The 12,668-nt window shown below is 34.7% G+C and overlaps 1 protein-coding gene across 12 annotated transcripts in view; it reads right to left on the bottom strand.

Annotated features, from left to right (window-relative positions):
- ZNF280D (zinc finger protein 280D) overlaps window positions 1–12,668 on the bottom strand; it is a 125,913-nt gene that overhangs the window by 34,341 nt on the left and 78,904 nt on the right. The window contains exon 18 of one of the 12 annotated variants that reach the window (XM_013992957.2): window positions 8,117–12,094. The exons of 9 other annotated variants lie outside the window; for them this stretch is intronic. In XM_013992957.2, coding sequence (XP_013848411.1) covers window positions 11,893–12,094 — 202 coding nt within the window. In that variant the 3' untranslated portion in view covers window positions 8,117–11,892. Of the gene's footprint in view, window positions 1–8,116; window positions 12,580–12,668 lie in introns of those variants that run through there. 2 more of the 12 variants (XM_021094785.1, XM_013992958.2) reach the window with 2 other exon arrangements.

Genomic DNA, 12,668 nt, shown 5'->3' with positions numbered 1-12,668 from the left:
GCTGCTGCCTACTCTCCTGGGGAAACAGGGCCTTCACATTGAAGCTTAGGCCCATCCAACTACTCAGCCAATCACAAACATAACAAGGAAAGTACATTTGGAACCACAAGCACAACCAGGAAAGCAAATAGAGTATTTGCTTTATTAGCACTTATTAGTCTCTGAAGACAGACTACAGTAATTTAAAATGAGGATCTTCACTTTTAACAGCTATGTGACCTTGAGCAAATGACTTATCTGTATCTCAGTGGCCTCGTCCATAAAACTGGGACAAGAACAGTGCATATCTCATTAGTTTGTGAGAATTAAGTGAGTGGATAAATGTAGAACAGTGTATATACTCAATAAATGTTAGCTATTATGACTTCCATGGGTAGAGTCAGCAATTAATCTTGCTGTCTGGAATTCACTTGAGTGTGCCACACAGGCCTTTTACCTAAGTATGGTCAATATTTTGAGACTTCCTGCCACATTTCCTTCATCCTCAAACAAAATACATTACGTATTAATTCTGATTGCTGGTCAATTTACTCTAGTATGAAGTGATCTAACCACTCCTGAAGACATTTGGTCATCTAAAGTCGGGGAAGACAGAGTGAAAAATCATTTTAGATAGATAGAGGAAAGAAACAGACAAAAACAAAGAATCAATAGACACAAAACATTTGTATGTATAAATACAAAGAAGAAAATAAGATCATCAGTGGAGGCAGAAGATTCTAATGTCAGAGTCAGGCTATAATTTTGTTATTTTCTTTATTTTTCTGGCAATATTAAATTAAGCCCTGAATATTTAATTAATAATCAATAAGCAACCACTCTCAGAAACAGGAGAGTGAAAAAACGGTAGTAACCCCAGAAACACTGGTTGAGTTTGCCGTAAATGGAGGACTACATTAAACTTTCTTTTACGTTTCCCTTTCAGTGGTTCTCCCATTATTCCCTGCTTACCAGCTTTCAAAGGGAGAGGTTCACAGTGTCAGAAGCCACTGTATTTTGATGCACAGCTCCTATTTACTGGCTTGCAATTACAAAGTCGGGGCAAATGTATTATACTCATTTTGAAAAGAAAAAACTATTTCACAGTTATAAAGATTTAGTTTGAAACAGTAATGTCCATGGAAGGATAAGAAAATCTAAGGGCATGATCCCCCATTATCTCCAATCCCAGTTACATTTCAAATGTTTAGAGAAAGAAATAAGCCCCCATGTATTCATAGATGAGATCAGTTTGCTTTTTTCCCCTGCTAAATCAAATATATGAAACGTAGAAACCTGACCATTTTGAACACTTAAGACTAATAACTTGGATTATGTCCAGAGGCAATAATTCCTCCAAATAAGTTCAGAATTTCAAGGAAAATAATGGAATGATTCCTTACATATTCTTCAATGGAAAGAGAGGTAGTAGAAATAAACTTTTTTTTAACAGAAATCTTATTTTCAAATATAAAACTTATTTAAAAAGTTGTCATTCTGCTCATAAAAGAGCTTACTTCCAGCTTGCATTTATGAAAGATAATTAATGAATTACTAGTTTAGTTGAGAGTAGCATAATAAACTGATATTTCTCTTTGAAACAAATGGACATTGTCTTCTGGTTCAGCACTTCACAAAAATCATATAATGTAAAATATACATGATGTTAGTGGTTTAACTAATTAAGAAACCAGTTTACTGTGTGGCCCTGAGAAGATGTGTACTGAGTGTCTCCATTTCTGACCTCCTTATTCCGTATTTACCCTGGTGCCATGAACTATGTCTTATTTATGTTTTCATTTCCAGCACTTGACAAAGAGTCATACACACAGAAGGCAGGGAATCAATGTTTGGTGTCAATGAATCTGTGGAAGGGTTGTCTATATTATACTATGCAAGAGCCATGTAGTTACCACTGGTGTTCTGTATAAAGCTCAGAAGCCAAAAATAAGAGTGAGGAACTCACAGCTTCAAGGAAAGTCAGTTTTACATTTTCATTTCTTCCTATTACTCTTTAAATGAGGGGAGCTTAATAAAATATAAAACATATTTTTACCTGTAAAACAAATTTTACATTTCTTTTAAATCTTCAAAACAATCATGTGAAGTTTTTCTTTGTTTGTTTGTTTGTCTTTTTAGGGCCACACCCACAGCATACGGAAGTTCCCAGGCTAGGGGTTAAATTGGAGCAACAGCTGCTGGCCTCACCACAGCCATAGCAACACAGGACCCGAGCCATATCTGTGATCTACACCACAGCTCATGGCAATGCTGGATCCTTAACCACTGAGCAAGGCCAGGGATTAAACCTGTGACCTCATGGATACTAGCTGGTTTCATTACCACTGAGCCACCATGGGAACTCCAACAACTGTGTAAAGATTATTTACAAATGAATAAAGTGAAATAACCTAAACATAAAGCAGGAGAGCTCAGTTTTGAACTTTGACATTTGGATTCCAGTCATTGCCCTTACATTATACATTGCTTACAACAAAATTGGAAGTCATTGAGAGAACTAAATCAACTTTTAATATCAACTCAAATTGTAGTTTTAGGACATTTGATTCAATCATTAAATAGACAACTTTGGCTGTGGTATAGGCCGGCAGCTGCCACTCCGATTCAACTCCTAGCCTGGGAACTTCAGTTATGTCGTGGGTGTGGCCCTAAAAAGACAAAAAAAAAAAAAAAAAAAAAAAAAAAAAAAAAAAACTTTGCTTAGTTTTCCAAGCTGGAGATATTATAAATTCACTTCAGATTCTTTTGCTCTGAATATTGCTAGAGGGAAATATCTATTTTCAAATTTTTGTCAAGAAAACAAACCTTGTGAAATTTAAAACCTTACTTCTACTCTGCTATAATTCATCTATTCAGGTAAGTATATAGAAAGAGGAGGAAGAGGTAAATAAGGTACAGGAGAAAAAGAAAAGAGCAATTCCATGACTGAGTTACAATCTAACATCTGAGACAGAGATTTTTTTAAATAAATAATTTTAAAGGCCTACAGCTTATTTCAAAGCTGTACTCCCTTAACACCATACTTCACAGAGGTAAGGATACAGATATTTTTCAGTGTGCAGAATAAAAAAGAGTAGGTTCTTACATTTCAATAAATGATATAGAAAATGAGATGCACAGTAGCTTCTCCAAGTTTGTAAAGGAGAGTAAGCTCTTCCAGGTGGTCAAATACCAACAGGACTAAAGTGAAGCTGTAGAAGGATCTCAAATTCAGAGGGGCGGGCTAAAATTATGAGATGAACCATAGTGCGGTCAGTATAAGGTAGTAGAAATTTATGGAAAAATACTATTTATACGATTTATAAAAGACAGGTATGACTTAAATGAACCCAGGAGCATTCATAGACATTGCCTAAAGATACAAGTTTATTGAGTTTTATTTAGACACCAAAAACCTAATGGTGCAACTAATACGTAGTTCAAACAATTAGCTCCTAAGAAAGATTTACTGGGTCACAGAAGTTAACATAAATGATCTGTAAAAATGGCCTGAGAAAGTTAGAATGAAAAGTAGGCTGATTAGTATAATTGTATCTGAATAAAATACAGGGAGAAGTAAAATCATGAAGAGTAGTAACAATGACAACTCCACACTTGCATAGGGATTCCTATGTACCACTCACTTTCTAAGTAGTAATGTACATATACTAACTCATTTAATTCCCTCTACATGTTAGGAGCAGGTACTGTTTATATGTGTTTTACAAATGAGGAATGAGGCACAGAAGTCTGTAAACTACCCCAAATCATCCATGTTCTAGTAAACTGCAGGTAGTAACTTCAAAGTAGGCAATCCACTGGAGATCCTGTGCTTGTTAACCACTACACCACACCGTATTTTCAAGGGTCTGAGAGGGTTTAAAACGAAACTGGCTATCAAATCTCCTAACCATAGTATGAGAGAAGACCTCCTGAAACTGTTTGAGTAGGAAGTAAAACCTTACAATACAAGAAACTCCTTCACAGATAATAAATGGCTGAAAATATCCTCAAGAAAAGTAGGTAAGTGGGTAAATTGATAAGCGTAAGGAGTTACAGAGAGAAACTAGAAATATGAAAGACTCTTAAGCTTCTTAGTGTGAAATCATGTAAAGTAACCACAATCTCCAACAACAAAAAGATTCCCTTCCTGTTATAATCAGAGGCAGAATCAGCTAATAACTAGTCCGTCCCTATTACACATTTATTAGATTTTATAAACAATGATAAGGATATTATGTTTATAATTTCTAAAAATATGAAAATGTACATTACTGGTATCTCATTACAAACTCCACCTTAAAAATGATTCATAAACATAAATGAAATGTCTAGGAATCCATCTTGGGCAATACCCTATACAAATACCTTTTATTTCCCAGTTCATAAAATCTGAAGAAGCTCATTAAGAAGGGAGAGAACCCAAATAAACAAAATAAGAAATGAAAAATGAGAAATCTCAAAAAATCCAAGAGAAAACAACAAACAATTTTATGTCAACAAATTTGACATCTAAAAGAAATGGACAACTTTATAGAAACATACAGCCCACCAAAACTGAATCAAGAAGAAATAGATAATTTGAACAGACCTATCACTAGAAATGAAATTCAATACGTAATAAACAAACTCCCACAAAATTTCAGGACCAAATGGCTTCACAGGAGAATTCTACCGAACATATAAAGAAGAACTTGTACCCATCCTTTTTAAAATTTTCCAAGAGACTGAAGAGGAGGGAATACTCCCAAAGACATTCTATGAAGCCATGACCACCCTAATACCTAACCAGACAACGATGCTACAAAAAAAAAAAAAAAAAAGTAAAGGCTCATATCTTTGATGAATATAGATTAAAAATTTTCAATAAAATTTTAGCCAACCAGAGTTCCAGTCATGGCTCAGTGGAAATGAAACTGACTAGCATCCCTGCAGGTTTGATACCTGGCCTTGCTCATAGGTTAAGGATCCAGCATTGCCATGAGCTGTGGTGTAGGTCATGACACAGCTCAGATATGACATCACTGTGGCTGTGGTGTAGGCCAGCAGCTACAGCTCCAATTTGATTCCTAGCCTGGGAACCTCCATATGCCTCAGGGGCAGCCTTAAAAAAAAAAAGCAAAAAAAAAAAAAAAAAAATTAGCCAACCAAATCCAACAACACATAAAAAAAATTATATACCGTGACCAAGTGGTTCAACATGTGCAATCAATTGATGCAATATTCCACATTAACAAAAGTCAAAAATCACATGATAATCTCAATAGATGCAGAAAAAGAATTTGACAAAATTAGATATCCATTCATGATAAAATCTCTTACCAAAGTGGGTAAAGAGGAAACATATCTCAACAGAATGAAAACCATTTATGACAAACCCACAGCCAAGATAATACTTGATGGAGAAAATCTGAAAGCCTTCCCATGAAAATCAAGAATAAAACAAGGATTCCCACTTTCACTTTTATTTAACATAGTATTAGAAGTCCTGACCAAAGCAATCAGACAAGAAAAAGAAAAGGTATCCAAATTGGAAGAGATGAGGTAAAACGGTCACTCTCTGCAGATGACATGATACTATATATAGAAAATCCTAAGGTCTCCAGACAAAAATTACTTGATCTGGTCAACAAATTCAGCAGAATAGTGGGATACAAAATTAACATTCAGAACTCAGTTGCAGTTTTTTATGGCTTTTTTTTTAGGGCCAAACCCAGAACATATGGAAGTTCCCAGGGTAGGGGTCAAATTGGAGCTACAGCTGCTGGCCTACTCCAGAGCCACAGCAACATGGGATCCAAGTCACATCTGTGACCTATACAACTCATAGAAACACTGGATTTTTAACCCACTGAATGAAGCCAGGGATTGAACCCACATCCTCATGGATAAGAATCAGATGCGTTTCCACTGAGCCACAATAGGAACTCCCTGGAAATCAGTTGCATTTCTGTATATTAAAAATGAAGTATCAGGAAAGGAATGTAAAAAAGCAATACTTTTTAAAATTGCACCAAAAAATAAAATACCTAGGAATAAACCTGGCCAAGGAGGTGAAAGATTTATATGCTGAGAACTATAAAACTCTAATAAAGAAAATTAAAGAGAATTCAAAGAAATGGAAAGACATCCCATGCTCCTAGATTGGAAGAATTAATATTGTTAAAATGGCCATACTACCCAAAGCAACCTACAGATCTAATACAACCCCTATCAAATCATCCATGACATTTTTCACAAACTAGAACAATCCAAAAATTTATATGGAACCATAAAAGACTGCCAAAATAATCTTGAAAAGAAAAAAAAACAAGGCAAGAGGCATAACTCTCATGACTTCAGATAATATTGCAAAGCTACAGTAATCAAACAGTGTGGTATTGGTACGAAAACATATACATGGATCAACAGAACAGAATATAGAGCCCAGGAATAAACCCAGACTTTTACGGTTAATTAATCTTCAAAAAAGGAGATAAAGATGTAATATGGGAAAAAGACAGTCTTTTCAGCAAGTAGTGCTGGAAAACTGGACAGTGCATGTAAATAATGAAACCCTCACACTAAGCACTAAAATAAACTCAAATTGGCTTAAAGACTTCAACGTAAGATATGACACTGTAACACTCCTAGAAAAGAACACAGGCAAAACATTCTCTGGCATAAACCATACAGATGTTTTCTTAAGTCCATTTCCCAAGGCAATAAAAATAAAAATAAACCAATGGGACCTAATCAAACTTACAAGCTTTTGCACAACAAAGGAAAGGACAACCTACAGAATGGGAGAAAATAGTTGCATGTGATGCAACCAACAGGGGCTTAATCTCCAAAATCTACAAACTCATACAACTCAACAGCAAAAACAAACAAACAAAAATCACAAAATGGGCAGAAGACCTACATAGACGTTTCTCCAAAGAAGACATCCAGATGGCCAGTAGACACATGAAAAAATGCTCAACATTACTGATTATTAGAGAAATGCAAATCAAAACTACAATGAGGTTCCATCTCACACCAGTCAGAATGGCCATGATTAACAAGTCTAAAAATAAACACTGCACAGGGTGTGGAGAAAAGGGAAGCTGCCTACACCATCAGTGAGAATGTAAATTGGTACAACCACTATGGAAAACAGTATGGAGGTTCTCAGAAAACTAAATATAGAACTACCATATGATCCAGCAATCCTACTCCTGGGCACGTACATGGGAACGACCTAAATGTCCATCAAAAGATGAACAGATTAAGAAGATGTGATATATATACACAATAGAATATTAATCAGCCATAAAAAAGAACAAAATAATGCCATCTGCAGCAACATGGATGCAACTAGAGATTCTCATACTAACTGAAGTCAGAAAGAGAAAGACAAATACCATATGATATCTCTTATAGGTAGTATCAAAAATATGACACAAATGAACCTATCTACATACCACAAACAGACACACATAGAGAACAGACTTGTGGTTGCCAAGGAAGAGGAGGGAAGGAATGGGATGGACAGGGACTTTGGGGTTAGTAGATGAAAACTATTACTTTTAAGAGTCTCATGCTCTACTGACTGAGCTAGCCGGGCGGGACAAAAACTATTACATTTAGATAGGATAAACAAGGACCTATTATACAGCCCAGGGACCTATGTCCACGATAGAAAACAATATTTTAAAAAAAGAATGCATATATATGTATGACTGAGTCACTCTGCTATACAGCAGAAATTTGCACAACACTGTAAATCAACTGTAATTTTAAAAAACCTGAACAATTACCCAGAACAGTATTCTACACACCCTTTCATGGAGATTTCTTAAGAAGTTAATAAGAATTCACAGAAAAATTCTAAGATCAAAAATTCTCACATATATAAGCCACACATAAGCATAGAAAAATTCCATATTAAAGAACCATTAATTTTAACTTGCATTGCCTAAATTCATTTGACCACAGAAACTTTTCTCCCAACTTATAAATTATGGACATGGGTTCTATAGTACAGAATTTGGGAAAAATGACCTTGCTACCTTCCTAAATAGAAGTGTAAGAGAACTACTTTTACAAGAGTACACGAAAGAGTTAAATGTGGTGAGAAATGATGTGAACATTTAATTTTCCCAAGGTCAAAAAGTTTCTGTTTCTGCTACTGGGGATAAGGATGTGTGGCATTCTAAATTCACCTTGTCATATGAACATATTATGACATGTAAGTATAACAAATACTGAATGAAGGAATCCCAGAAACTCTAGAACAAAGTCAGCATTCACATTTTATGAATAGGGTAACTGAGGCTTCAAGGAGAGTGCCACTCCCCTGGTTCTCCTCCCACTTCACTGGCCATTCCTTCTCAGTGTTCTTTCCCAATTTCTTATCTTCTCCCTGACCTTTTATTCTCAGATTCCCTAGAGCTCAGTCTGTGGACCTTGCCCTTTTTCTCCCTCAACTGTATCCCCTGGTGATCTCATATAGTCCCATGACATTTTTCACTGAATTTTAAATTTTGGTATAGCTGTACATTCACATGCAGTTACTAATGAGAGGTCTCCACGTACCCTTTGTCCAGTTTACCCAATGATAACATCTTATAGTACAAAATTGTAGCACAAAAGCATAACCAGGATGAAAGTGTTGTACATACCAATCTTATTTGAAAGTGGTGTACATACCAATCTTATTTGGCTTTTCCCAGTACAATGAATGAATGTATTCATTCCCATGACATTTTAAAATGTTAAATGATATTTACAGTCTAGAACACTCTCTAAATTAATACAGGTGAATTATTATGATGTCTCAACTTGGATATCTAATAGATATCTCAAATTAAAATATGTCCCAAAATGTCATTCTCTTGTGGTATGGTAGGTTAAGGATCCAGCGTTGTCACTGCAGCAACTGGGGTTGCTGCTATAGCACAGGTTTGTTCCCTGGCCAAGGAACTTCCACATGCTGTGGAAATGGCCAAAAACAGAAACAAAAACCAAAAAAAGTCCCAAATCAAAGTCATCATCTGTCTCAAAGCTATTACTTCTAGTCTTGTCTATGTCAGTTAATATCAACACCATCTTTCTAGTTTCTCAGACTAAAAACTAGACTCATCCTCAAAACTTTTGCACTTCTTAACTAAACCACCAACAATTTCAAAATATACCCCAAATCAAACCTCTCATCACTGACACTGCTGGCAGCCTAGCCTAAACCTCCACCATCTCATACCTGGATTATTACAATGACCTCCTAATTAATCTCCCTGATTTTGTCCTGGGCCTTCTACAGTTTATTCCTAAGACAGTAGCTACAGTAATATAGCCACTCTTCTATATTTAAAGGTTTATGTTGATTATGGTTTTAACTGAGGTATAAAATACTGCTCTATTTAAAAATCCTCTAACAGTGTATTATCTCAGAGTAAAAGCAGAATTCCTTACAAAGGTCCATAAGGTCCTATACATATGGCCCACATTACCTTACAGGCCCCAACTCCTATTATTCTACCATATAATGTCTCATTTGCAGCAAAGCCAATCTCCATGCAGTTCTTCCTTCATATCTTTACCCAAAGGTCATCTCTCAGTAAGATCTTCCCTATCAAATTTTAAATGGCAGCCACCATACTTCCACCCAGTACTACATGTATCCCTACCCTACTTTTTCCTCCAGAGTATTGACCATTATCTAACATACTGTATATTTAATTTACTTTATATTGCCTGTTTTTTACCACTAAAATGTTAGCTCTGTGAGGGAAGACATTTCAGTCCATTTTTTTAGCCCTTAGAATGGTGCCAGGCACAACATAGATGGTCAAGAAATATTCGATGAATAAATAAATGAAGCCAAAGAGGTGAGGTGTTTTGCCAAACCATGACAAAAAGAGGGCAAGAATCCAAGTCTCTGAAGTTTAAAAATCATTTTTTCTCAGAATGGTGATGGACTCAAATGGAAGCAATTTCACTTTTAATTCAGTGGTAACCAAAACCACTTATGCATGAAACGGCAATCTCTGATCAGTTGAATAAACTATTAAGAGTAACCTGATGGCAAGGAGGGATATCAGACTCAGCTAAAACTCTTTAGCACCAAATTAAAATTCAACCAACTGCCTATAATAAGCAAGTTTTGTACTAACTGCCTTAAGTGTTTTAATTAAACAAATTTTTTGAAAAGAAGTTACAGGTGGTAGAACTTATAAGAAAATGAATTTGATAATACTATAAAATAGAGTCCTAAGGAAGAACAGAAAGAAGTACTCCTATACTGTTACATCAAGAGTATAATTTTTCATATTTTTAAACTATAACCAAGGTAGGGCAAATACCTGTGAATAAAAAATGAACTTATATTAAAAATGTAAAAAAGCTGTTTCTGGGCAAAATTTTTAAGTAATTTTAAAAAGTAAGTAGAAAGAGAGTGAATAACAAAACTTCCTAAAGACAGATAAGGAAATAAAGACTAGCATACCACCAAGTTCACCTATTAAGAAACAAGCTACTTTTAGAGCTTTTGGAAAAATTATTCACTTACAGTAGAAATTAGTTTGGAAATTTAAAACTAATGGGTTTAATTTTTTATTATTAATTGCAAGGAGTATATTATATAATAAGCATCATCTAAATTAGCTTTAAATCTGTTTCAAAGTAAAACTGAAGAAGTTTTAATTTCAAAGCTAAAAAAAAAAAATGAGTAACACTTTCAGAGCCTGCCTAACACCTATAGCAACTAAGATCACAAAAGGGATTTTGTGTATCGCTAAAACTGAATAAACCAGTATACTATAAACAGTGACCTTTCGATTGTCCTAGAGGAAAAGATGCAAGTTGAACTAAGTGTACATAGCTTTCTGTCTGCAGGCCAAATAACAGGGCTCTGTGAAACAAAGAAATATACCTATTTATATGATTAAATCTATAACTTTTCATATGAAATTATTTATTAGTAAATAATTCCTGAGGCACTTAAACAACAGAATTTTTATTAAAAAAATAATACCATCAAAACTGTTTATTAGATGTATAGTCAATATAACTAAAATAAACAAAATGTCACCTTTAAAATATATATATGTGGAAATATATTTTATATATCATAAAAACAAGTGCATTATTGGCTCCAATATTTGTAGTGTCACCCCATCCAAAGCAACTATTAATTGCTAAGTAGATATATATTGGATGTACAAATATATAGCTTTAAAACTTGTTTCAAGGTCTGCAAGATGTTTTGTCAATTCTTTATAACTTACAACTCACAATTAAATAATTGTAATATTGTAATAAAATAATATTAATAATAATAGTCCTGAAATAAGAAAGAGGATATAATAATGCCTAGTGGTTCAAACAAGAGCCAAATTAAAAAGCTGTAAATAAGCAGCTATAGGAAATCTATAGAGAATTCTAAGTAATATCTTAGAGTTTTTAACAAAACAAACACTAAACAACAGTTCTAAAGAAAAGAATAGAAAAACAGACATCATAAAATAGACATTAATAAATTTGGAGAACACAAAACCAAGCTATCAAAATTAAATTAAATTTTTTAAAAATAAAAAATCTGATAATTGATGCTGAAAAACAATAAAGTTACTACTGGGTAAAATATTTTAAATAACAGTAAAAATAAGTGAAATTTTGGAACACAACTGTAGAGATGTGTTGTTCCAAAGACATGAAAATAACCATGGTTTCCTAACAATCAGAGCTTTTGTATTCCTTGGATGCATACATGGCAGAAGAAGATTAAAGGGCAGCAGCCAAAATGACTAAACTTCAACTTGGATGTTGAAGCACAGATTTTATTTTCTTGGCCAGAAGTGACCCACAAGCTTAAAATCAAGGGCCAAAGCCCCCAGTGGGAAGTTGTGCTCAATTTGGTGGGCCTTGCGACCATCTCTGGCTACATCAGCCTCAGCCTATGGAAGGCCACCCATGAAGGAAGGGAGTCTCCCCAAGACCTGATTTCTTGAGACCACAACCTAGAGCAGGTCCCACAGTCAAATTAGTCACACTCCTTGGAAAGAGAGAACAGGCATCAGTTGTGTCCATCGAAGGGGGACACTGTCCAAGAGTACCCTGGACATTTTTTGAAATCTCTGGGCTGTTTCTCCATCTGAAAAATAAGAAAAATAGCACAATGACAGACAACGAATGAGGAAAAAGACAATCATCTGGCCTAAAAACTTAAGACTTAAAAGAAATTAAGAAAGCAGACAAAACAGACAAAAAGACAAACAGCCATATTATTTGAACATATTATTCTGAAGGCAAGTACAGCAAAGAAAAACACAAGTTATTTTAAGCAAAGTAAGAAATGACCATAGCAACAAAACTTATTTTTGGAGAGAGCCAACTAGAGGAAAAAAAAAAAAAAAAGTATGTTAAGATATGTCAACCTGACACAAAGATAAGGTGGAATAAGAATCTAGTTCCATTTGAAGCTGAAAAGAGCTAAATAATGAGAGCTAGTGTCATGAACTTGGCTGCTGAACTGCCTTTGTGTAAGAAAACATCTCAGAACTTTGAACTTAGGAAATTCCAACTTGTCTTGCACCAGGTCACGAGCTCCATAGAGCAGGAACCTATTTCAACAAGCAGCTTTAAAACAAAAACAAAAACAAAATACTTTAATATTTTTTCATTTCTATCAATGATACATTTAAAAATGCAATAGAGCTAAAATCCAT

This window comes from Sus scrofa, chromosome 1, assembly GCF_000003025.6.
Source record: "Sus scrofa isolate TJ Tabasco breed Duroc chromosome 1, Sscrofa11.1, whole genome shotgun sequence".
NCBI lineage: Eukaryota > Metazoa > Chordata > Mammalia > Artiodactyla > Suidae > Sus > Sus scrofa.
The sequence above is the reverse complement of the archived record's forward strand: the minus strand, read 5'-3'. Positions and strand labels throughout refer to the sequence as shown.